Consider the following 26,945-nt stretch of genomic DNA (forward strand, 5'->3'; position numbering starts at 1 on the left):
CTCTGTATCACTGACCTCTAATGTAATAACGTTCATAAAATGCCCTCTCTGGGATTCAAATGGTTTGAGGAGATAGCAGGGTTTGTAATGTTAAAACCAGAAAGTTGGCACTGATAAAATTCTCGGTAATGTAAATTAAAACATGAATTAATAAATTACATGGTTATCAGAGTTTATTCTTCTGATGGCTCGCTATCATAAAGGGGTTACTTCGCGACAGACCAATTAATATTCCGTGCCTGTGTTGTAGAGGTGATGGTACGTGGGGGAGGTGATGGTAAAGTGGAGGGAGGTGATAGTTATGTGGACGTGGTGATGGTTAAGTGGGGGGAGGTGACGGATACGTGTGTGGGGGGGGTGTGTGTTTCCGTCTGTGAGAGGGAGGGGGACATTTGGTGGCAATTACTCAATTTAAGACATACAGTAATTTGTTATTTGCCAGGAGGACAATGGGCTTTTTTTCAGATTCATAACACATTTTGTCTAAGCAGCCAACTGAACGACAAATAGATTTTCTAAAGATTTGTATTTTGCAAGGTAGTATGCATACACAATGCCATTCAAATGATTCGCATATAGATTCTCAGTAAAGTTGAAATTCGTGTACTTTGGGTGGGGCGGGTGTGTGTGTGTGTGTTGGGGGGGAGCATGTCCTGCCTACCGATTCCCCCTCCTCGCAATTTGAATAAAAAAGTATATTTTTGTTGCTTGACGCCGAAACAAATATTTGCCATTAATTGTGTTATTTAGGCGCAATAGTATCACTTACATTATTCAGTTTCAAAAATTTATATTCCATATATAATCAAAGAGGAATTAGCGTACGGAACGTTCTTTATGGAAAGCTCATTGTGTAACATCGTTGTTTGTATATGTTTTAAGTTCTAATTATGACTCTAATTATGTGAATGTACGTTTGTGTATGATCCTAAGATAGTGGTGTTAACTAATATATGTATCACTGCTGCCAGTATGTGAATATTTCATTTTGTGACCTTAATTCATAACCCTATTATATTGGTCACATACGCTCAACCACATCAACATCAACCACGCTTGTATGTTTTTTCACAGCGTTGATATATTTAAAACAATAATAGTTCTTGTATTGTTGAACACAATCTATGGAACTTAAATGTTTTGACCTGGGAACAATAAAAATAAAACCTCTCTCGTCATTTACACAAATTCATTGGTAGACCTAACCTAGTCTTAAACAACCTTCACGTCAGAGACTGAACATCTTATACATCTTTATTGTGTTTGTCAAATATTTGGGTTAGTATGTACATAAATATAGCCAATTGTCCTACCAACATACATGTACATTGTATAATAATAATATTGTACATTGAACTTTATATGCCATGGATAGTTGCCTGAGAGTATTAATGTTCTGTTGAGATTATCTGTGACCAGATTCCAGGCTAGGTCAGTATACGTGACACACTGTGTAATATACTTAAGCGTCGTCGTAATCTTCTATATTCTTAAAACTCCTTTCAGAGTGTATACTTTTTATCGTATAAATTAATTATGTTTTAATTGAGTATACCTGTTTTACCTTTTAAGTATTCTGTATGTATATATTTTCATATGATATGTATACGCATTTTTTTAATGGTTTTTGTTTTATATTTAATTTTTACCTTTTTTTTGGTGTATACTTATGTATGTGTATGTGTAAACCTTTAGCATATATACAAGTCTCTCGTAACTCTTATAGAGTGGCTCATATATTCCTTATACTGCTATATTTTCCCAATTTTACGTGTACTTTTACTGTATATATGAGGTGAGACTCAAATAAACTATCTGTCTGTCTGTCTGTATTAAGGTAATCCCTAACTGATGGATAAGTGATCCCAGAGCTAGCGGAGAAACCTATGGCTTGCTGGGTTTAACAAACTTGCTGAGGATGCCGACTTGCCCGAGGATCGTCTCCTTGTAATAAACTGGCATGGGAAATGATAACACTTGACCTGACTGTTTTCTTTTGTATATAGACATACATTTATGTATTGGAATCTTATTCACAAGATCTATGTTGGATTATTATCAATGCGTATATTAATACACCTATAAATATATATTCAATTTATATTTCGGCGTTGGTTACCCAAACGATGTGAATGATATTGAACTCTTGATGCCGAAAATCACATGAGAATGCCACACATTATAATGTTGTGCATTCCAACATTCTGCCCAAATCCTGGAATCATTTTCGAACCATATGTGACTTTACACTTAACACACAAATTTCCAAAATGAAACGAAAAAGCGGCGTACATCCCAAGACAGCCATTAGCCTATTAAATTCCAAACACCGTGATCGTGTGCACCACTACTTGTGGCATATAATGTGATTACATTACGAAGGGAAAAAGTCAAATAAGTTCACAACTATCCCCATAACTAAAGCTTATAAATATGAAATAGCACGATGGAATTGCCAATAAAATCATTGCTTAATGGAAGAAGTAATTTGAAAGTGAATTTCCAACTGCGCGGGGCGATATGAAGCAACTTTCATTCCGTCCAATTCCCCAAGCTCGTCCTTCCCAGCTCTAACCCGAATCACAATGAAATTCAATTACCACACCTTTAATTTCTAAACGAGCTGTAATTCACTGAGATAGCTGGATTGCCTATCAAGTTATTGACTTAAACGGTGATCCATTTACTGTTATCGCTACCGTGAATATAAAACAACATTTTTCATTACTGCCCTCATTTATTACAAGCCAGGCCAGTTACACAGCCCAGAGTTGATTGGTTATTAACAGGAATAACAGTATCTTTCATCGAGAACTATTTTACTCTAACAGGGCACATAATAAACCATTAGAACTCCTGCTATCCTAAATCGCATAAACTGAAAATTGGGCTTTTGTGTTAAGTGTTTGCACAGTGAAAAATATCGTTAGAATTGGCAATCGCTTTGATGGAGGTATATTTTTCGGTCGGGAAGGTCTGTTTGATGTAAAAAGCCATGCAGTCATCGCACACTGCCTGCATACAATACGCACAGCGTTTACACAGTGGCGACTGTCTTCGTGAAGAAATAGCTGTTTCATATATCTAGACACTGGACAAATGGAGATGATTGTCACATAAACCTTGACTTTCTAGATATTCTATCAAGGTTAGCCTTACATGTTAATAGGTAAAATATATATAAATACCCTGACCAAAACCCCGGGGCATCTTTGAACAATGACTGAGTAATAATCGCACAAATTGCTGGAGCATTCAAACTAGTTTAATGCTACTGACAGCAAACACAACACTAGAATGATTACATTAAAGACCTAATGCTTCAGAATTTGTGTGGGGAAATAGCAGTAACTGATCACCACCTTTTCACAGAACGGCGACCTGATCACTACCTTCACTTACCATGAACACCCGATGACTACCTTCACACAGGACGGACGGCTAATCACTACCTTCACACAGGACGGACGGCTGATCACTACCTTCACTTACCATGAACACCTGATGACTACCTTCACACAGGACTGACGTCTGATATCTACCTTCACACAGGACTGACACCTGATATCTACCTTCACACAGGACGAGCACCTGATCACTACCTTCACACATGACGGACACCTGATAATTTACCTTCACACAGGACGGACGCCTGATGACTACCTTCACACATGACGGACACCTGATAATTTACCTTCACACAGGACGGACGTCTGATCACTACCTTCACACATGACGGACACCTGATAATTTACCTTCACACAGGACGGACGCCTGATGACTACCTTCACACAGGACGGACACCTGAACACTACCTTCACACAGGACGGACGCCTGATGACTACCTTCACACAGGACGGACACCTGATATCTACCTTCACACAGGACGGACACCTGATCGCTACACAGGACGAGCACCCGATATCTACCTTCACACAGGACGAGCACCTGATATCTACCTTCACACAGGACGAGCACCTGATATCTACCTTCACACAGGACGAGCACCTGATATCTACCTTCACACAGGACGGACACCTGATATCTACCTTCACACAGGACTGACACCTGATATCTACCTTCACACAGGACGAGCACCTGATATCTACCTTCACACAGGACTGACACCTGATATCTACCTTCACACAGGACGAGCACCTGATATCTACCTTCACACAGGACGAGCACCTGATATCTACCTTCACACAGGACGGACACCTGATATCTACCTTCACACAGGACGGACACCTGATCGCTACACAGGACGAGCATCTGATATCTACCTTCACACAGGACGAGCACCTGATATCTACCTTCACACAGGACGAGCACCTGATATCTACCTTCACACAGGACGGACACCTGATATCTACCTTCACACAGGACGGACACCTGATATCGCTCACACAGGACGAGCACCTGATATCTACCTTCACACAGGACGAGCACCTGATCACTATCTTCACACATGACGGACACCTGATAATTTACCTTCACACAGGACGGACGCCTGATGACTACCTTCACACAGGACGGACACCTGACCACTACCTTCACACAGGACGGACGCCTGATGACTACCTTCACACAGGACGGACACCTGATCACTACCTTCACACAGGACTGACACCTGATCGCTACACAGGACGAGCACCCGATATCTACCTTCACACAGGACGAGCACCTGATATCTACCTTCACACAGGACGAGCACCTGATATCTACCTTCACACAGGACGAGCACCTGATATCTACCTTCACACAGGACGAGCACCTGATATCTACCTTCACACAGGACGAGCACCTGATATCTACCTTCACACAGGACGGACACCTGATATCTACCTTCACACAGGACTGACACCTGATATCTACCTTCACACAGGACGAGCACCTGATATCTACCTTCACACAGGACGAGCACCTGATATCTACCTTCACACAGGACGGACACCTGATATCTACCTTCACACAGGACGGACACCTGATCGCTACACAGGACGAGCACCCGATATCTACCTTCACACAGGACGAGCATCTGATATCTACCACACAGGACTGACACCTGATATCTACCTTCACACAGGACGAGCACCTGATATCTACCTTCACACAGGGCGAGCACCTGATATCTACCTTCACACAGGACGAGCACCTGATATCTACCTTCACACAGGACTGACACCTGATCGCTACACAGGACGAGCACCCGATATCTACCTTCACACAGGACGAGCACCTGATATCTACCTTCACACAGGACGGACACCTGATATCTACCTTCACACAGGACGAGCACCTGATTTCTACCTTCACACAGGACGAGCACGTGATATCACTCATCCCGGAAAACTGATCACTATCCCTTCCAAAATACATACAAATTCCATACACAATATTTGCACACACATTTTAAGTTTGTTGCATAAAACCGGCAGACCATGTCTACCACGATATTTAATATTTCCTGTGCAATCAGCAATATTCCTGTTATTAATCTGGTACACACAAACCAGATGTAGACGTCAGTGTCCGAGACCACAGTCCCAGGCTACCCGACCTCTAGGGACATGAGATCAGCTGGTGTTACCTGTATTCTATCTTCAGGTAGACTAGTCTTCATGGCTAAAACCTCCCTGGTCTGTACATCGGGATAGTGGGCATCTTTGAATGCCTTCTCCAGCTCCTCAAGCTGATAACTGGTGAAGATAGTCCTGGAAGTACATATTAGTAAAGATAATACTTCACGATCCTAAAGAAAATTCATATAACACATTTCATAACTACTCTGATATGAAAATAGACAACATATGAAACATAAGGAAATACGACACTAATATTACCACAGGTAAAAGAAGTGAAAAGGAATGGTAGTAAACGTATGTGCATATATTACACTCTGTTAAATAAAAGGGATAATGACAGGGTAAGGTTAGTATATAGTGATCTTGCAACAGGGATTAAAGCAGATAATCATTTATAAAACTGGGTGGTAAGACTGCTACAGGATGATATTGGTAGTTAAATGACGATCTCTTCAACACAGGCATATTGCATCAACGTCACAGTTAAATGACGATCTCTTCAACATAGGAATATTGAATCAACGTCATAGTTAAATGACGATCTCTTCAACATAGGCATATTGAATCAACGTCATAGTTAAATGACGATCTCTTCAACATAGGCATATTGCATCAACGTCATAGCTAAATGACGATCTCTTCAACATAGGCATATTGCATCAACGTCATAGTTAAATGACGATCTCTTCAACATAGGCATATTGCATCAGCGTCATAGTTAAATGACGATCTCTTCAACATAGGCATATTGCATCAACGTCACACATTGTCGGAAGTATACCAATAGGTAACGGACGAGCGTCATATGATTCATGTTCCCACGGCTTTACATGAGGGTCACAAGATTCGAGGCTTCAGTAAAGCTTCCAGAAGATTTTATGGTGGACATGTTAAGAACATTTCTAAATTTGACACATCAGCGACTATAATGATGTTATATGCAATTCCCAATGTTGTCTTATACCGTATGTTTCTGAGATTTATCAGGTTAACAATTGACTTGCCTTTGCATGTGTATGTGATTGGTGCCATTAACTGTGGCCTCTACCTTAGCAGAGAATTCTAATGGTAATGCTTTCGTTTATGTGGAGGAAATGTCAAGAAAAACATCAGAATGTCTCTGTCAGTAGTCCCGATGTCAGTGGGTATTAATTCACCGGATTAAACAGATTACCAAATGTTCAGGGAAACGGTTATATTATCAGTATATTTATAATGAGGTATAAATGAAAGTTTATCAATTCATATCTTACCCCTAATCATTTTATGAACGTGTCACACACTGTAAATCGTTAAAACATGCCAGTAAAAATGTTCTGTAAATATACAATGTCCGTGCAAATTACCTGTGCACCATGAATCAGTATTACACATTTGTATCAGAGCCTACTATCAGCGAATCCGCACAACTAAGGGGCGCAACTCAGCATAGAGGGTTGAGCTTTGATTAGTGGGTTCCCTCTGTTCCTACAGACTTGAATTGAACTAGTTTGTGTTAGACAGAATGATTTGTTGAAAATGACAAAAGTAAATTTGGGGGCGCAATGCCCACGTCATTAAACATCACACATAGAAAACGCACAGAGTGAGTGTTTCCGCAAAGAAATTTTATTGATAAAGTTGTAACACGGACAGCAATCGTTCATTATGGACTTGATCAATAAACTCGTTCTCAGCAGCAATAGATCAGCACATAGATCAGTTCACATCACTCTTCAGTGATCCATACAACCATAAAATATACTACACCACATACCACCAATTATCTTAATTACCTAATGATGTATTACGAGCAACAAAAGAACTATAAAGGGTTTTTAATAAACTAAATCGATTGTTCGACGCTACAATGAGTAGGAAAGGTATCTGTGAATTGACAAAAACAACAAATGAAAGAAGACACGGTTTGTACTGGGGTAAAAACTTTCAAATGTATTTGAATCAATACCCCAACATAGCAGGTAGCTGGGGGTGGCTATGGCAAATCAAAACAAACACCCTGAATTGTTCCAAAGTGTATCACGACCTGTTGTTGACGAATATAGATCCAGTTCCATTTCATGTCATTTTCAAACTACTAACTATTTATATAAAAATGTCAACAGTGGCGTCATTGATAACGCCCCTGTTCATATATGACTTACATGGCAGCTGGGGGTACAGTAGAAATATACATGTCCGTCTCATATTTTAAACATGTGCATTAATAGCATTGATGGGTTACTGACAGCGACATTACGATGTGGTCTCAGTATGATGCAGTCGTTTCTATAGTTTGCGTGGTAACATTGACAGTAGTCTGTCGTACAGACCCTGAAGCAAATATATCCAAGAAAGCCCACGCAAGTCTAGAAAATGTGGCAAGTCTAGATTTCCTCAGCTTCTGAAAATGAAGAAAGTCTCAGGGCTCCTTTTCATTATATCATATATTTTTTTACAACAAACAACATTCTCTCTCAAATTTGATCACATGTTCAAATTTCAATGGAAATCAGCGATATCATATCCCCAAAATACACTATCATGTTCTTTTTCAAAATATCTAAACAATAGTTCTAATGTGTGTAATTAAAAACTAATATACCTTGAATTAAAATATTATTTTAAAAATTAGAATGGAATAGCACAATACAAACCAGATGACACTATCTTCGAAAATCAATAAATATTCTTTTTTGACACATGTTTACAGTATAAATAAGTCGGGTGGTTGGAATATAATTATTTATACAAAATTACCGGGCCAAACTGTTTGCAGGAATGAGAGATGGTTGAATAGACATATAAATGTTTGACAAATTTCCTTTCAATTTGCATTTTAACAAGATTAAAACTTGATGTCTATTTTCCCGTCCCCTCTGTTCAGATTGATCTTCAAAGTGCTAGGTGCCTAGGACTGATCTGGCTTTGAACTTGCATACCAAATGAACGTTTTAGGACCACGAATACTGAGTGTGATTCGTGTTACAATGAGGAAGCAACTTATTATTAGTCAATTATGATTACAATGTAATAATTGGTCAGTTGCGGGAATTCGTTTGAAACCAAACTCTCGTCCTGTCACATTGGTAACCGTGAGTTCTGTAAATATGCTCTGATATTAGTTTCAAAAGGAAGTTATGGCTGCAAGGTAAAGAGAGTTTTGCACAGTCACGCAGAGAAACACGTGATTTCCAGAAACTGAACAGAATAAATCTTTTCCGGTACATGCATTTCGTTACAAATAAGCTAATGCATTTTGTCATGTTTCCTGTTGAATGAGCACCGTGTATGCTAGTTATTATTATCACAATAGGATACACTTGCACCGTAAACAGTCGTAGCTTCCTGTCTATCATACACCTGATTTATAGATTTAATGTACTTGGTGTGGTATTCCTAACTACATCACCCTTTCTGTGTCGTTATTGCCTTTTTCAGTAATGTCAGGTAAATGACGACAGTAAAGTAAGGCAAATCTGTGCAGTAAGATGTATGCAACGTGGTTCAGTAAAGTGCAGTTAGAGTGGTGAATTAAGTACATGTAAAGGATGCCCCTTGATCCAAACCAGTGTCTATAGAAGCCAACCCACTCCGACCAATACATTCATTTTGACTCCAACCACCCCTTGAGAACCAAAACTGGCATTATCTCCACCCTCACCAGACGAGCCATCAACCTCTCCTCCACCAGTCCCACTGGAAATACAGAACCTCTGCCATGTTTTCACCAAGTTCAACCACTACCCGTCAAAGCTAGTCAATGAAATTATCAGCTCCTCACTCCACCCAACAAGAAAACCCGGCCTCCAACAAACCTGAACCAGCACCTATTCGTATCTCCCTCCCCTTCATAGGGAAGACCTCCCACCACATCAGCCGTCTCCTGAAGCGACAAGCATGCATCGAAACCTACTTTACCAGCTCTACACCACTGAAAACCCTACTGAAAGCTAATGGCAGGAACACTTCTAAACGACAACATCAACCCAAAGGTGTTGTCTACAAAATCAACTGTGACTGTGGCGAGGCCTATGTGGGCGAAACCTCCCGGCCCATAAATATCAGAATCAAAGAATACTTATCATCTACCACTAACTCTGACAGAAAATCGGCAATATCAGACCACATCATCAACTCTCCCAATCACAACATAATTTGGGACAATGTAGAGATATTATCGAAAAACCACCAGGACTTCACCAAAAGAAAACTTGCAGAAGCAGTTCAAATCCGGAGACACAAGCCCACAATCAACAGAGACCAGGGATATCTCATCCCTTCTGCATACAATGAACTGATAAAAACAACAGATTAGAGCACTCCAGCTATCATTGCTAATTGATCTCATCAGCCATGTATATTTTGTTTCTGCCTCTAGGACCATTGGCTTCCTCCTATTGTCACTACATTATTACCACCGTGCCTTGTTGTTGTTGTTAATCCCCTTGATTCATACCTACATGTTGTTATTACTTAATCCCTGTTCATGTATATAAGTCTGTTCTGTGCTGTTGTACTTCACCCTTGCTTCACAACGGTATAAGAATCCATACTGAAACGTCGCATCATATATAATAAAAGAAGCTGTTATCCATAAACAATCTTACTTTCTTAAAAGATGCAGTAAGGTTTTTCTAACGTGGTGCAGTAAAGTACAGGTAAAAGGGTGTAGTGAAGCACAGGTAAAACGGGGCAGTACGATGCTGGTGAAGGGTGCAGTAAAGCAGAGGTAAAGGAGCGCAGAAAAGAGTTGGTAAAGGGGTGCAGTGAAGTGCAGGTAGGGAGGTGCATGAAAATAGCATTAAAGGGTTTGTGTACGGTAAAGTAAAGTGGCGAAGTATGGAACAGCTAAAGGGGTGCAGTAAGGTACTAGTGAAAGGGTGAGGTAAATTACAGGTAAAGGGTTCAATAAGGTACAGTTAAAGGGGTGCAGTAAGGCAAGGAAAAGTGTTCAGTAAGGTACTAGTGAAAGGGTGAGGTAAAGTACAGGTAAAGGGGTGCAGTAAGGTACAGCTAAAGGGGTGCATTAAGGCAAGGAAAAGTGCTCAGTAAGGTACTAGTGAAAGGGTGAGGTAAAGTACAGGTAAAGGGTTCAATAAGGTACAGCTAAAGGGGTGCAGTAAGGCAAGGAAAAGTGTTCAGTAAGGTACTAGTGAATGGGTGAGGTAAATTACAGGTAAAGGGTTCAATAAGGTACAGCTAAAGGGGTGCAGTAAGACAAGGAAAAGAGTTCAGTAAGGTACTAGTGAAAGGGTGAGGTAAAGTACAGGTAAAGGGGTGCAGTAAGGTACCGATTAAGTAACAGGCAAATACAGGGGTTCAGTAAGGTACAGGTAAAAGGTGCAGGTAAAAGAGTCAGGTAAGGTGCGGGTAAAGTGTTCAGTAAAATATAGGCAGGTACAGGTAAAGGGGTTCGTTAAGGTACAGGTAAAAGTGTCAGGTAAGGTACAGGTAAAGGGTTTCGTTAAGGTACAGGTAAAGGGGTGCAGTAAGATACAGGTAAAAGGGTTAGGTAAGGTACAGGTTAAGGGTCTCAGTAAGGTACAGTTAAAAGGGTCAGGTAAGGTACAGGTAAAGGGGTTCAGTAACAGTAAGATACAGGTACAAGGGTCAGGTAAGGTACAGGTAAAGGGGTTCAGTAAGATACAGGAAAAGTGTCAGGTGAGGTACGGGTAAAGGGGTTCGTTAAGGTACGGGTAAAAGTGTCAGGTGAGGTACAGATAAAGGGGTTCAGTAAGATACGGGTAAAAGGGTCAGGTAAGGTACAGGTAAAGGGGTTCGTTAAGGTACAGATAAAAGTGTCAGGTGAGGTACAGATAAAGGGGTTCAGTAAGATACAGGTACAAGGGTCAGGTAAGGTACAGGTAAAGGGGTTCGTTAAGGTACAGATAAAAGTGTCAGGTGAGGTACATATAAAGGGGTTCAGTAAGATACAGGTACAAGGGTCATGTAAGGTACAGGTAAAGGGGTTCGTTAAGGTACAGATAAAAGTGTCAGGTGAGGTACAGATAAAGGGGTTCAGTAAGATACGGGTAAAAGTGTCAGGTAAGGTACAGGTAAAGGGGATAAGTAAGGTACAGGTAAAGGGGTCATGTAAGGTACAGGTAAAGGGGTTCAGTAACAGTAAGGTACAGGTAAATATGCCAGGTAAGGTACAGGTAAAGGGTTCATTAAGGTACAGGTAAAAGTACCAGGTAAGGTACAGGTAAAGTGATTCGGTAAGGTACATGGAAAGGGTGCAGTAAGGTGCAGATAAAGTAAAATGCAGCAAAAAGGGGTTCAGTAAGGTACAGGTAAAAGGTAGCAGTATGCATAATGCTTCTCAATAGCAATGGTGATGACAGTTATCCTAAATTCAACCAACCATTCTAAATGAAACTTATGTTCTTCACCAAGTAAGATACTAGCTTTCTAACACGATTATTTACCGCCTCGATTTGGAAATGTCGAACTTTGCAAAAGAAACTCTGTGCTTAACGCAAATATAACCTCGATACTGCATGTTTATGTGTGTCGATGACATGGCGCTCAGAAACATGGTATACACTATCCACAACAAGATACAAGCATGGCTTTTTATTTGCATTCGCAAACACTCCGATGATATTCGTCTTCGAGGTACAGAAATTTACCAAATTGGACGCTGACTAGATGATTAGAACATTCACCTGCTATTGAGGTATGGTTAGATCTTCACACGGAGAGGTATTCGACGGAGAACCAGTCGAGACTGCCCGACGGAGCAGATTCCATCGGGCTCAAAATACAAACTAGTGGTTAAAATTATATCAAAAGCTTTTGTGAAATGAAACGCCGTAAGAAAAATGATAAAATGTACCACGATTGATATACTCAAAATATAAAGAAACTTCAAACCAAATGATGGAGCAACGTATAAGGAATCGTTTCAAAGATCGCTCTGACAGACTCCAGTTTACCGTGTACCGGGCGTCATACATTACCAGGTATATTTGTGCCTGTGCGATAATAGGCACGTGTTGATTTATAATAGAATCTGAAACAGCAAATATAGGAAGCACTCGCTATTGATTACCCGGATAATGAAGATTCTAAATGTTGCTATTATATTATCCAATTACCTATTATGAGGATGCATTTATCAAAAGTGACAATGTGTAAAAAGATTGATGATTTTACCAAGATTTGTTTCAATAACATGATATTGGCAGTTGGATGAGCACCGTCTGTGTCATCCCGATGAAGAATAGTCTGCTTGCAAACATCTTGTGTCTCACATTACTTCTTGTACAGTTGATGATGTTCTCTTGTCTTCATAACTGAGTTTTGTGGCTGGCATAATAACGTCCTATAAGGTTCCTATATGTTATATATATTTACATTTACAGAGTAAGACATCCTTACCCTTTTCGAAAACACCCGGTGTCTTCACCCATTTTCTGCTATCCCTTCATTCACTATTGACTTTAACGCCCAACTGAAATATTTCTTCAGATAATCGGGATTGTTCTCTGGTATTGGCATTTGTGTTTTTATGCATTAAGAATTTATCGCCCATCAGTGGTATTGTGCTCAACTGTGAGAGAATTGTAGGAACCGCCAACAATTGATATTTCAAGAAATAGTTAGCACTGTCAAAATACGATTCTATGGAAATATGCATGTGTATAAACTTCTGAATATAGACAAACCCGTTTATATTGAAACGTAGTCAGTCTTAAAACTGCTGTCCGCTGATCCCGAGATTTCCATGATACTTGGAACTCGGCTGTTTTAAGTCGAAAGTTTAATTCATTCACTTTATTTCCAAGAAAATGCTAACTGTGCTAAATGATTCTAGAATAAACACAACACTCTTAAATAATATAAAATTAAATAATATTTTCGAAATGCATTGAAATAAATATGTTTCAAACAGGATACAGTTTCCGTCTTCGTCAAACTGTCTCAGCAACAAGCTCTCTGAAGTTAGTTACAGCCCTTGTTATATTGGACGTGATTGTGATGCGGAACACATGTTCCTGAGTGAAGTGGTAAAATCGCTATGTAGTTAACACGTCGTGAATGCCGTCGTCAGTCACACCTGATGCAACCACGACCAACTCACACCCGTCACTGTAGTCGACATATGTCGTCATGTCAATAATTGCATGAAGTGTTTACACCTCTAAGAGAATACATATCGTTATTTCTGTTATTTAAAACACTAACCGAGTATTTCATGTTGACGTTTACAAGCATGTGTTGTGTTGTATTTGTCAGGATGTAACTACAGACATAGATGATAATGATCCCGAGCAGTAGAAGGTATGCAACCATGTTTGACGTTCGCTACAAATGAAACAAACATGAAACCATGTTGTGTGGATGGAGCAGTATTTTCGCTCCTAGTAACGTTTTGTCGTAGTTACGTAAAATATTTACTTTTCACACGAACGTAGAACAAACTTCGTTTCCGTATTGCACTCAACATGCACAATAACACAATATATGTTTGTTGCTTTTGTGGATCTCTTTGTGCATACAGCTGTAGCATCACAGCCATATCCTGCCCAGATAACATTTTTGATAAATATCACATGTATACACAAAGAACTTAATTAAGCACCCATGTATCTTTGCAATGATAGGTTTTCAACACGTACATAAAACTTCTCGTGGTGACCACGATGGAAATAGATGAGTTTTTCTGACCCTTATGATCCTTTGACTAAACCACAAAATGATTGGAATCCATGTTGATTTTTTAATTATAATTGCTCATTTTGAAAAGCACTGATTTTCATACTAAACCATGTCTGTACAAGTATGGCCCTGGAATGTTTAATGTTGAATTTATTGGTGAATGTGAACATTCAAAATGTCATTTTGCGTATTTTACACGCTTCAAGGTCAATACCGAGCGTAACATCCATGTGACTGTATGACAGCCAGCACTCTCCTAATCATACCCCCTGTCAGCCTCCTGGTCCTCTGAAGGGGCAGTCTACGCCATTCCTCGTGTAAAGCAGCTTCCAATTGGACCAGGTTCTGTACAGGAGGATCCCTTTGTTGCACACGACGACCAGTCATGTCCCAGATATGCTCCAAAGGGTTAAGAGTGGGGCTCATTCAATCGTGAGATATGTCAGGGGGTGCTTAATGTCAGCGGGTGTGTATATACCAAGTAGTTTGTTTGTTTGTTTGTTTGTTTGTTTGTTTATGCAGCACTCTGCAATGTTCCGGATATGTGACGGTGGATTATAAGTAATTACATTAGGGTCAAACAAACCTGTGATTGATATAGTGAACACAGTTATACGCCTTCGGGGTACGATGAAACGTTTGAAACATGTTACGGAACCGGATTATTCAATTCATTTCATCACCTCTAAAGTGATATCCGGGGGCAAATTCAAACCTGGAATGTTAGATGTGGTTTAAAGAAACTGCCTTCTTACTTAGTAGAAGACTTCGAGTCAGTAATAATGATTGCGTGTCCGATATTGGTATGAAAAAGCAAACGTTCAACATATGACTTATACATCAGACGTAATTTCAAAACAAGCATCTAGGAACACACAAGTTCGTCCTAAACAAAATCTCCATTGTCATGCAGCCGTGTATTATAACCGTGTGTATTAAAGTTACCAACATCTGAATGACGTAGAATGCTTATGGTAACGTATACAAACACAGCTCCTCTGATCAGTGATAATGAAATCAATGAAAACGACGAATCTTTTCCATAAACATAAGAAATATTTCCTGTAGAAATATATTAAGTCTAGTGTACGATTCCGACAATAACACCAGGTGTCCGTTAAAAGGAGAGACTATCCAGTCCACATGTCTGCATAGTATCTGCCGTCTGTACCACTTTGACTTCTCGAACGAGATATTCCATTAAGAATAAATATGACCTTCTAATTATGCCATTAAACTGATTGTTCCACAAGACTGAAAACTCGTTCAAGCATCACCAAAGTTGCATACGACGTTGCAAATTTTGTCATGAACACCCCCACAGTGTTTAAATGACATTTAGAAGCACGCGCTGGTGGTCTGGAGTTCTGTCATACGCGCTGATCCTTAGATACAAATGTCAACTTGTCATATTGAGAATGTCATTGAATGAAAACGATTGCTCGGATCTGTATCAAGGGTCATCTGTAAATTGGCCAAAGACCCTGACGCACAACTGGTACTGTCCGGCCCGTTCTACGAACATCTGGCGTCACAACTGTACATTTCCCGAATATATGTTTACGTTGCTGCCTCTACTTACAGTTACAGTTACAGCTCAGGTCAACAGGCAGCAGGTTTGAGTGAAGGCATTCAAACACTGTCTGCTGACTCAGATACTGATGATAAAATACATGTTTCATATTTTATATACAACATCTAGACTAAGACTGGACACGGGGTCGTCAATTATTATGCTTCCTAATTATTGTAATTTGTTATTAATTTAAATCAATCTTTGGCATACCAACTCCATTTGGAAATGCATAATCTGTCAATGATACTAACTAAATCTGTCAATGATACTAACTCACAATGGTTGTGTCCGAGTTCTGCTCTACCAGTGTCACGACGTGACTCAAAAGCGTCACTTCGAGCAGTTGGCTCAGTCACACGATACGACGTTACAAGTACTGAGGTCAGCAACCAAATTTTGGACAAGACGTTTAAAACAGGTCAATCAGTCGAGGCGGTCGAGAGACACAATGAAGTGGTCATTATCAAGTCCAGCTATACTCAACATTGAATACTTCCTCTCTGTAGAGGCTACCTGACGTGTGGTTACGTCTTGGTGTGCTCAGAACACTCATACATTGTCTCTATTTCGTGAAACAATCACATATTTCGTTTGTGATTAACCTAAACATTCCTACTGAGCAGCGAGGGAGGAGGTATCAATATTCCACAAATGCCATGACGGGGGTCGCCAGAAATGGTCTCCACACATTGTACTGATGCTGGATATCGAACCTAGATGTGACGTTTCCACGACTCTACCACTCAGCCCTCTACTATAACAACACATTACTTTGCATAGAATTATGATAGAGATCATGTTGCCTCTCATAATTTAATATACAATGAGATTAATTTCAGTAATAACATCGCTTTGTGCAAATGAACACTTTAATGGCGTTCTTAAATAGCATCATGAAAATGTTGTACCCTATATCCGGGTTTGATACATATATACATCATCTTGCAGCGGTTGTAACGCTACGGAATGACATCCTTTCACAACCGGCGTGTCGTATGAATACTAATGAGAGGAAATTTACATTCAAATGACACTGTTCATTAATGTTCACCGGTCGCATGTTACATGATAAGCCTTGTGACATGCACACGTTGACTTGTAAACTACACTGACATACAGAGGGACGTATATAGATCACTTCGTCAGTTACTTCTCCAATATTCTTAGTTTGCCGTGTCCTAAGTCAATTTGACGGGGATCTAATAATTACACATGTATGTTCTTATTTGTTTTTGGCATAATCCGAAGAGTGTTATTTTGGACAATGGTACAGATTGCGATGTGTATCACATCTGTTCCCCGTGCTGCTGACTTTAAAGTGAAGGCGTATGCCTTACATAATCTGAAAATATGCAGTTATTTATATAATTTAAAGGCGAAGGAAACCTTGCCTCATAAAATATATTGTTTTACATATTCAAAAATGTTCTACATTATTACCTTCCAATCTCTTTTGAAATATCGTTATCATATTAATTGATATTCGCCACAATTATCTTATGAAATATATTATATTTTTAGTTGTATATGTCATACGCAAAGTCATCTGACATCGTATTATAATTCTACAAGTATTATTTCTTCCAATTTGCTATCTTATGAACTGAATTTATATCTATATATCTATTAATACAATATTAAATACAACCAGGTAACACATATGCATCATATTTCTAAATAATACATTTACTTCTCCAAAGCACGTTGTTTTAATGAGGGCGTACTGTTTGATCAGCCATTCCCTTACCATACAATACAAGAGGACCGTTCAATGTTTGTCGATGTAAGCGGCACCAGTGTTTGTAAAGTATCGAACATGGTAACCATTATCTGCATGGATGGAGTTAATTACGTAAAGTATAAAACATACATACAACACATAAGTAATCAAGAACCACTCGTGTCCAAATACCACGGAACGAGCTAGTTTCAACTTTGGAAGGCTATTTTTCAAATTAAAGAGGACGCCTGACGTTTCGAGGCCTACTACGTCAAAATTAAGACTATGAATCATTTCCCCCATACATTCCAATACTCGCGCGAAGAAATCTCGACAGGCGCTTAAACTGGTGACGAGAAAATCAGATAATCAGCGAATTTGTATCGATTATCCATAAAAGTGATCGATGTGGTTTTTGGTTTGATCGCGTTACGGGATTCCTGCTCATGGATCCTCAGTGCAAGAGAAGAATAATTCCAGTTAATTCCAAAGTGAGGTATAAAATGTTCACATCCACACATTTCGTTTGGAAAAGATTTAGGCAATTGAACATGTCTCGACACTTTCACATGGGGCTAGATCTTCGGGTTAAATCTATTTGATATAAAATGCACATCTAAATTAGTCATTTGAATTATTTAATTATCTGGTATTAGCTGCATTATACATGGATGAAGTAACGACGGTCATTTTGCGGGAGAGCGTATTCCATGAAGGTAATGCGGCTAATTTAACGCATCTGACGCAAGAAGAAAATGCATATTTAATTTAATTTTTTTTCTTCAACTAGATGATATAATCGTTCGATTACATGTCAAAATTATGCTTGGTTCACTAATCAATACAATCAGTAAGCAGAATTGAGTTTACAGAGCGATCGTTATGAAATGAGTCAACAACAAGTGAATAACAAATTGTGACACACACAATTGAGCATTTCTAATTCAGCTAAATTATCGATATATATGCTAAAAGTGATATTAACCGAAATCATAATTTAATTAGAAATCTAAGCACAAAGTTCTATTTATAATATGCGTTCTGAAATGAATGTAAAATCCGGTGAAATCATTTTTTTATGAAAACGAATAATTTATCTCAGTTACATTTATAAGAACATTTTGACAGTTCATGCGTTCAACCGTTTACATAATATAATTTCTGTACAATTCTCCAGCTTTCCAACCCTGGACAAAATGGATTCCAACAGTTCAATCAGCTAATTGAGGGGCAAATATTATATGAAAAGTACCCAAACAGAGTGTTTACTTTGAACCACGAAGGCTAGTTTGATATTGAAATGTTTAGCGTTATTTGGTCAGATAGCGGATATCTACAGTAATTAGCACCATGTCAGTTATTGTCATTCAACAATGATGGCGACGAGGAGGGGATAGAATTTCACCGAATAATGCCGTGCTACAAAACGTAGAGTCGCAACGGTTTCCCATTCATTCAGTCCGGTGTTAAACATTGCTCACAAGTATGAATGGATCTAATCACACGTTTAGGTAAATATGTGTGGTAAAATAATATGCGGTAACCACGAGATAAACTACGAACGAATCCCTGAGTAAATAGGTATTACGGGCTCATCTAAAAACATATTTACCCGTGACAGTCCAAAAACATTAATAGTTAGTCGCTCGTCATGAAGAACGTTTTGGGAGTCACATATATACAGTCATATACTTTCAAGATTTGAAGTTTAGTATGATAATATCACATTTTAATTGACCCTTGAGTTAACTCTATAATACGAGATTTCAGAAATATTATCAATGTCTCTCATATGAAATATTTATTTAGTCTTCAATGATAGATACAGGTTTAAATCGGTTGAAATAATATTATTTTGTTAAGATTTTGTTTCAGAATAGTATGTCGGTTTTTCATCTTGATATTCGTTTCATATATTTATGTTTATCTGATAAAATTTCGAGAATAGTACCCATTAGCGAGTGTACAAAATAGTTCATTATTTAAAAAATAATTATTCTCATAATCCTTAGAATATAATATTTATGAAATATATAATGTGTAATTACTAAAGAAACAAAGACGATATATTCAATGTTTTCGATCAATAATGTGTTCAATATTCATAAACAAAATAACTTCTAAAACATCCCAAATAGAACTTTTACATATTTGATCCGATAATAAATGTGAAAGCATTATCAACAGAAACCTGTTAATATTTATGAGTGTGACTGCATATTACCGTTATTTTAATCAAACATTCTCAAACAGAGTGAATTAAAGGTATCAATGAAATTAATCATTTGAAACCATATGCAAAACAGGTCTGTACCATGTAATCTAAACACACAACTCCAATCAGTCGGAGGGAACGACGGACCAGCTGGAATCGATTTTTGATCGATATTACACTTTGTTTAATGATTGCTGGATACACGCGTGTGAACAAAGGTTATTGAATGGTGATATTAGCAGCGAGGCATTGTTCGTTATTACAAGCTGACTACACGTAAAAGATGTCCACTGAGTAATTGGCAATCTTTCGTAGATCATGGCTAAAAAAATTAACAAGATTAATGAATTAACTATAGACAGCAATGAAGGTTACAGGGAATTAATCGTTTTCTATAACGCTAACACAATTTGGTTTGATTAGTTTGAACTAATCACACGTTTAATGTGAACCGAGTTGCAGTGTCTTTTAATTAAATAGGTTTTTCGGTGAAACTTTCAAACCACTGCTAAAGAGAAATGAGAAAAGAAAATGCATCATTGCATTTTTTGTGAGAGAGGGAGGGGCATGTGACAAGAATTATGTACATCGTATTGGTTCGATGAAATTGCCCGTTTAGAATTTACCTATCATGCAAAGTAACAAGGAGCGAATTGATGTCATAATGTAACAACTTCAATTATATTTTTTAATATTAAGTGTTAAATATTAATTTAATATAAATTTTGTAATGTTCGATTCTTAACAATATATCAATTTCTGATTGATATAGTTCAAATCAACGGATTGAACTTAAGCGATGTAGATTTGAATTATGATAAACGATTGCTTGTAAAACTACCTGTGTCGCCTCTTCTTCTTCTTCTTTTTACCAGAAGGCTGAGAAAGGTGTAGTGCCTCAAATGTCGATTGTTGAGGCAATGACTTTCTGTCATCCACATCTGAAATCCAACGAAATAGTTCTCAAATCAAACCTGAAACCTCTCATATTGTGTTGGCAATTAATTGTAAATATCATATTTACCACAAAGAAGTTTGAAAAGTTATTTAAAATATTTCCAGAAGCATTTTTCAAACAGAAACTGTTAAACATTATTTTACAGTAGTCGACGAAAATCGACAAACTCTACTTACCTGTTTTACCATACTCTCTGTTATTCGCAGCCTGGAAAATGTTAAAGTTGAGGATAGTTTGTCCAGAAGTGGTCAGAGAGTCAATGAGGGGAGAGCCCCATGGTGGGTAGGGATAGCCCCCGTGATGGGCCTGTCGTGATGGGGGTGCCCCCAAGGAGAACAGAGACGCCCGGGGGTCGGGTAGGTGGCTTGACTTGTGCGTTAGGCTCAGCTCGTTGGGAGACCCGGAATTCGGTGTTCGGTCCTGGTTTTGTCTCAGACCCAACAAATCACGGATAGAAAAAGCAGTCTTCTTTCTGGGTTCCATGAAAAAAGAAGCTGAAGTGGATACAGAGGCAAAAGTCCTGTTGTCCAAAGGTCCGTGCTCGTGCAGACTGGTCATCAGAGTTTGATGGGCTCCGCACTTCATCGTCTGGTCTATCAACGTCAAGGAACAGACGGCATCCGCTCGAGCAGACGACACCGCGATTGTCCGTCACACGCGAAACACAACTCACTCAGACGGAGCAGAGCCACATATTTTATCCCACAGTGTGAAAACAAGAACGACTCTGGACAGATAAAACGGCAGAAGTATCCGCCCCTCCTGATCGCGAATATTGAACACTGTGTCATTCAATGTAATCGCCAATTGTCGGAACCCTTTCAATACAGCCATTGGTTAAATTTCTCGGCTCAACGATTCTTCAATATTGATGATTAAGTAGCTGAGAGAACTAGTGCCACAGCTTCCCCTTATCTCTTCTCAAATCAGGCAAATATTAGGCGTATGCGATTATCAAGGTATCGCCAATAAAACAAGATGTGTTGGAATTGGCCAGGGTATGATTGATAGCAGTAAAACTGGCTTAGACGGCGTGGCCGTAATTGTAGGATATTGATGAAGTGTTTCTGCCCAATCAGGATGTAATGGTATGAACTAACTAGCCAGGAGCCGCTGTGATGCCGTTTGAGAGAGACAACCAGTCTAACAGAATGCAAGTTATACGCCGTCAGCAAAGAAGATATTAAAGATGAGAGCTATTAAATCGTAGCTTTGTGTGCTGAACACAACGCATCAATTAACGAAGAATATATCGGGTAATCTTGTGAAATGTTATAATTATTTCAGAATGTCAAAACTAACCGCAGATGGCGATGTACAGAAATGTCTTGAGAGTAAAGGAGTTAGAGAGTCGTGGATACTTCCAAATGACTATCATACTTTGAAGAGAGTTTGGAATATGGTACTGACACACTGTTTGAAGTGCAGAAATATTAACGTATATTGGATTTGAATTATGACGGATTCATTTCACTCCAATTTCACAGCGGTTTTGTAGTGACTGAGACTGTTGACGACCTTACTAGTGTATTTGACAGTATTCACATTGATATAAAAACAATGTTTAATTGTGGTTGTTTGCAATCATGGACGTCTCAATCTTTTGTTAATGAATATGTACGTTGATTTATAACGAACTTCACTACAATAATAGCCTGTTTAGAAAGCTTAATAGCAATTTATGGGCTTTTGCTGAAAATGGAATACATTACTTTAATGTTTTTGCGGAATGAACACAAACAGTCTCTCTGATAACGTCAAGTCAGCCCAAATCAGTGTATTAATGTTACCCTAACCCCGAACCTCCATGTACTGATACACCTGGCCCACCCAACCATAATACTGGATCAGGGTGGGGTGGAGTGAGTTGGGTTTAGGGAGGGAGGGGGGGATCCTGGACACACTCCAGCACAAAGCGCGTCATTGTGGCCCTGAAACAAACATATTCAGGGTCTTAAGAGAATGTTTATGCAAATTAAAGTAGGAATTGTATATCCACAATGTACCTGTGACATAGGAGAGACATCGTATAGAACAAAGATAAATTCATAAAGGCATTCCAATACCGCGTAAACTTATGATTCCGGTTCGAGTTTGCCCCCAGTAACATATGCTTGTCACTAGGGGTGACTGAATGTACCGGGTGGTCAAGCTCGGTCACATTATTGATTGCATATCATCGTATCCCGCAGTTGTTCATAACAGCTATTAATGCCTGTTTACAGGCTGTCGTCATGGTGAGACTATTGCTGAGTAAGTCGTTAAATGTCATATAAACAAAAACAAAAACAACAATGACACCGGGTGTCGCAAAACCGATTTAAATAAATACACACTATACTGGATAGATCAATCCCGTCTTCAATCTTCAGTATCCTATGCCTTTAGGTTTCGTAAGAGGCAACTAAGTGTATCGGATGGTTAGGCTCGCTGATTCGGTTTATGCGTGTCATCGTATCCCAGTTGTGTAGGTCGTTGCTTGTGATGACAATCACTGGTTTGTCAAATAGCGCGGCGTTTTATCAACAAACAAACCTGGACCTACTGTGAGTAAGTTTGCAGCTTTGACTGACGTGGGATATGCAGCATATATGTTTGTATGTATGTCAGAAGTCACATTTCTGGTTCGACACAGCCATGCTTTGTACAATGTGAAAAAACCCCACAGCCAGGGCTTCTATTGACAGATCGTTGCTCAATCCCCACATGCGTTTCATATCCAGATTGCATAATGGCGTCACAATTGTTAAACCAAGGTTTCAACTAGGTTCTATAACGTCAGCATCGGTTGAACATTCAAAGTCATACTTTCTCCTACACATAACACAATCAATTGCACAAGTACGGTACTTGTTCATACCGCTAAGAACGCTTTGTGCATCCGATGGCTGGAGCAATTCTTTAATGACAGAGGAGGTATGTCACCTTCTTTAACACTTTTCTTTCAAAGTAAGGCTCAAACAAACAGACCTCTTGTCATATGATTTCAAGTTTCTTTTAATGACAAAAAGTTCAGAGAAGTTCATGAACCAGGGCACAAGTTGGTAGGTGACCTCCACCGCCATAATTCCTGCCTCCATTGACCCCGAGGGTTAAGTTGCTGCCAAGTCATCACTAGAGAATGCAGCCGACTGAAGTAGCCGGTTAACCCAGCTCCTGAAGCCTTAATGCGCAAACGAAGGCGCCAGAATTACCTATAATTAAATAAGCGGTGGCAATTTGACGAATTGTAAACAAGGAAATCCTAATCTAAATCCCATTCACTTCATTTTACACGATTTCGCAGATATTAAAATCGAATTTCATTTTCCAGGAAGACCCTATAATAACGAAGGAACATTACCTTCGAGCAACACGAAAGGCCCTCGCGTGCAAGTCCAATGGGTCTAATGTAGTTTCGGCGCTACGAGATGGTCGCCATTGTTTACCCAATCACGGAGATATACTTTTTCGGATTCCTTGGCAATTGATTCGGAACATTTTTTTCCTTCAATTGCTGGCCAATGTAATTGATTTCAATGTCCCGTGGACTCGGCAGAGAAACTTTCAGCCCGAGTAGAAGACTTAAAAGGATTCGTTCTCATGTGCGGCGACTTTTTAATCAAGATTGCTGAACTCTTGTCAAAGGCTGGGATTGTTGACCCTGCGATTGTGAAGCTTATCAAAGCGCTTTGTGTGACTATAGTCTGCGAGATGATATAATTAACGCTCTATGACGAGTGGCTTATTAAGCTACAACACAAGCCAAGCACGTTAGATACAGATTTGCCATCAGCCCTCTGTCCAAACTTGGGTGCATAACCAATTGACTGATTTTCTTGTGATTGAGTTGAGAAGGCGAAACTTAATATCATTTATGTTGCTATTTTGACACAGAGGTGATTCCATAAAAATACTCACGCATGCTGAAATGGCTGTAAGCCGTGGGTATATTGATCGTTTAATTTTACTATTTCAGTAAGCCTTCGGTTCTTCTGGCATCAACTTCATGGAATTAGATCCAACGTCCACAAAACGCAACCCCTTCAGCTTTGGTTTCTCCTCATTGGTTAGTTTTATTTAAAAAGCAATTTATGTTGAATTTTGACAGGGCGTCAGCTGTGATTTGCAGAAGGACTGTTATCGATATAGTTGTTTTACCCGATTACCGTAGTGATGATTCTGTTATGATTATTGTGTTTTGCACAGGAGTCTGCCTCTTATCTTCTACATAGTTCTGTATATACATGTGTTTGAATGGGGGTTATATCTATGTACGTTGTATCGTATGTGGTGGTAATTGAAATGTTCCTTCCCCAGTTGTGACGTGTACAATATATTTTTGAGGCGAAAGCAAGACTTGTCTTTGCGTGTGTTTGTGATCGGTGCCACCGGTTGTGCAAGATGTGTTCACCTGGTATCGTGAATATCTTATTGTGATTCATTGACACATGTTTATAACATAGTCGGAACCGTGCCATGATTTCTCATAGTTTAGTGACTTTTATTCACAAAGACGTTATTCAGCTAATAATTTTATTGTGATGGTTGCAAGGTAATATTCAACTACTGAGGATACCCAAGATATTCTGCAAATGTAAGTGTCAAAATCTGATTCCGACTTTATTATACAAGAATATATCTGTACAAAGAAATAGGGATTTGCATTTTACATTCTTTGTGTCAGTGATGAGTCTGATATCGAAATATCTTCCACATGTCCACCATAAAATAGCAAGTGATACATGGCTGTTAAATTGTTAAATATTGGTCTAGTTTAACACAGTTGGCAGAATAATAATTTGAGAGAAAATAACTATACACAATAAATAGGCAAACACCATCTTAGATATTACTATAATTATTCTGTGGTGGCATGACAGTCCTGGAGTAATAGGACAGAGTCGGTGTTCTCTAGCTTCTTTTGAGTAATATATACATGACAAGGTTTCAAAATACGACATCCGGGCTGAAATCACCTTGTAGAACAAGAGGATCTTGGTCACCAGAGTGAATTAATTGGTCTGAGAGGTCCACGGCGAGAGGAGAAAAGCCGAATCAATCGCCCACGTGGGTGATGGTGGGTGACTGAAATGCAGTCATGGTATTGTCATGGGACTTGTCATGAGACATTCTGTGACACCCGAGACGAGTCCTGGACCAGGCTGAATCCTAAAACGATAAATGTGTGGACAAATTATGGTAAACTATGTGACAATGAGACAGCAGAAACTGTGGCTTGGTCACATTCTTGTTGCCATTTCCTGGACAGTAGGACAATACAGATCTATACTTGAACAAACTGTTTGACCCCAGCCGTTATCAAACACCCATAAGGGTGAAACAGGCTAAACTTAAAATACAAACCTAATATCCACAACAAAACTCTAGTGCCAATGTCCTGTTTGTTTCATTGTTTAGCTGTCATCAAACATGGCTGTAAAGTTCTTTGTCAGTCAAGATTTTTAACCAGTTACATGTCACCAGACCTCGACATAGTATCGCATTGTATAAGGTTTATATTCATATTACAGGGTGGTATTCTTATTACAGAATGGTATTCATGTACCAAGGTGGTATTCGTATTACTGGACAGTATTGCTATTACAGGACAGTATTATTATTACAAGGTAGTATTCATATTACAGAGTAGTATTCATATTATAGGGTTGTATTCATATTACTTGGTAGTATTCATATTACAGGGTAATATTCATATTACAGGGTAGTATTCATATTACTTGGTAGTATTCATATTACAGAGTAGTATTCATATTATAGGGTTCTATTCATTTTATAAGGTGATATTCATATTACTTGGTAGTATTCATATTACAGGGTAATATTGCTATTATAAGGTGATATTCATATTACAGGGCAGTATTCATAATGTAGGGTTTTATTCATTTTATAAGGTGATATTCATATTACTTGGTAGTATTCATATTGCATGATACTATTCACATAACAGGGTAGTATTCATATTGCATGGTAGTATTCAAATTACAGGATAGTATTCAAATAACAGGGTAGTATTCATATTACTTGGTAGTATTCATAGTACATGGTAGTATTCATATTACAGTGTAGTATTCATATTACAGGATAGTACAAGTATTACAGGGCAGTATTCATATTACAGGGTAGTATTCATATTACATGGTAGTATTCATAGTACATGGTAGTATTCATATTACAGTGTAGTATTCATATTACAGGATAGTACAGGTATTACAGGGCAGTATTCATATTACAGGGTAGTACTA

At 38.8% G+C, this 26,945-nt stretch overlaps 1 protein-coding gene across 1 annotated transcript in view; it reads right to left on the reverse strand.

Annotated features, from left to right (window-relative positions):
- LOC124287403 (visual system homeobox 2-like) overlaps positions 1-21,696 on the reverse strand; it is a 28,755-nt gene extending 7,059 nt beyond the window's left edge. Inside the window, exons 1-3 of the mRNA XM_046723937.1 lie at positions 20,877-21,696; positions 20,584-20,683; positions 5,591-5,714 (exon numbers count right to left, since the gene is read on the reverse strand). Coding sequence (XP_046579893.1) covers positions 5,591-5,714; positions 20,584-20,683; positions 20,877-21,285 — 633 coding nt within the window. The 5' untranslated portion in view covers positions 21,286-21,696. The remainder of the gene's footprint in view (positions 1-5,590; positions 5,715-20,583; positions 20,684-20,876) is intronic.
- Between the last annotated feature and the right edge of the window lie 5,249 nt (positions 21,697-26,945).

This window comes from Haliotis rubra, unplaced genomic scaffold, assembly GCF_003918875.1.
Source record: "Haliotis rubra isolate DU_JTF1 unplaced genomic scaffold, ASM391887v1 Scf40, whole genome shotgun sequence".
NCBI classification, from domain to species: Eukaryota; Metazoa; Mollusca; class Gastropoda; order Lepetellida; family Haliotidae; genus Haliotis; species Haliotis rubra.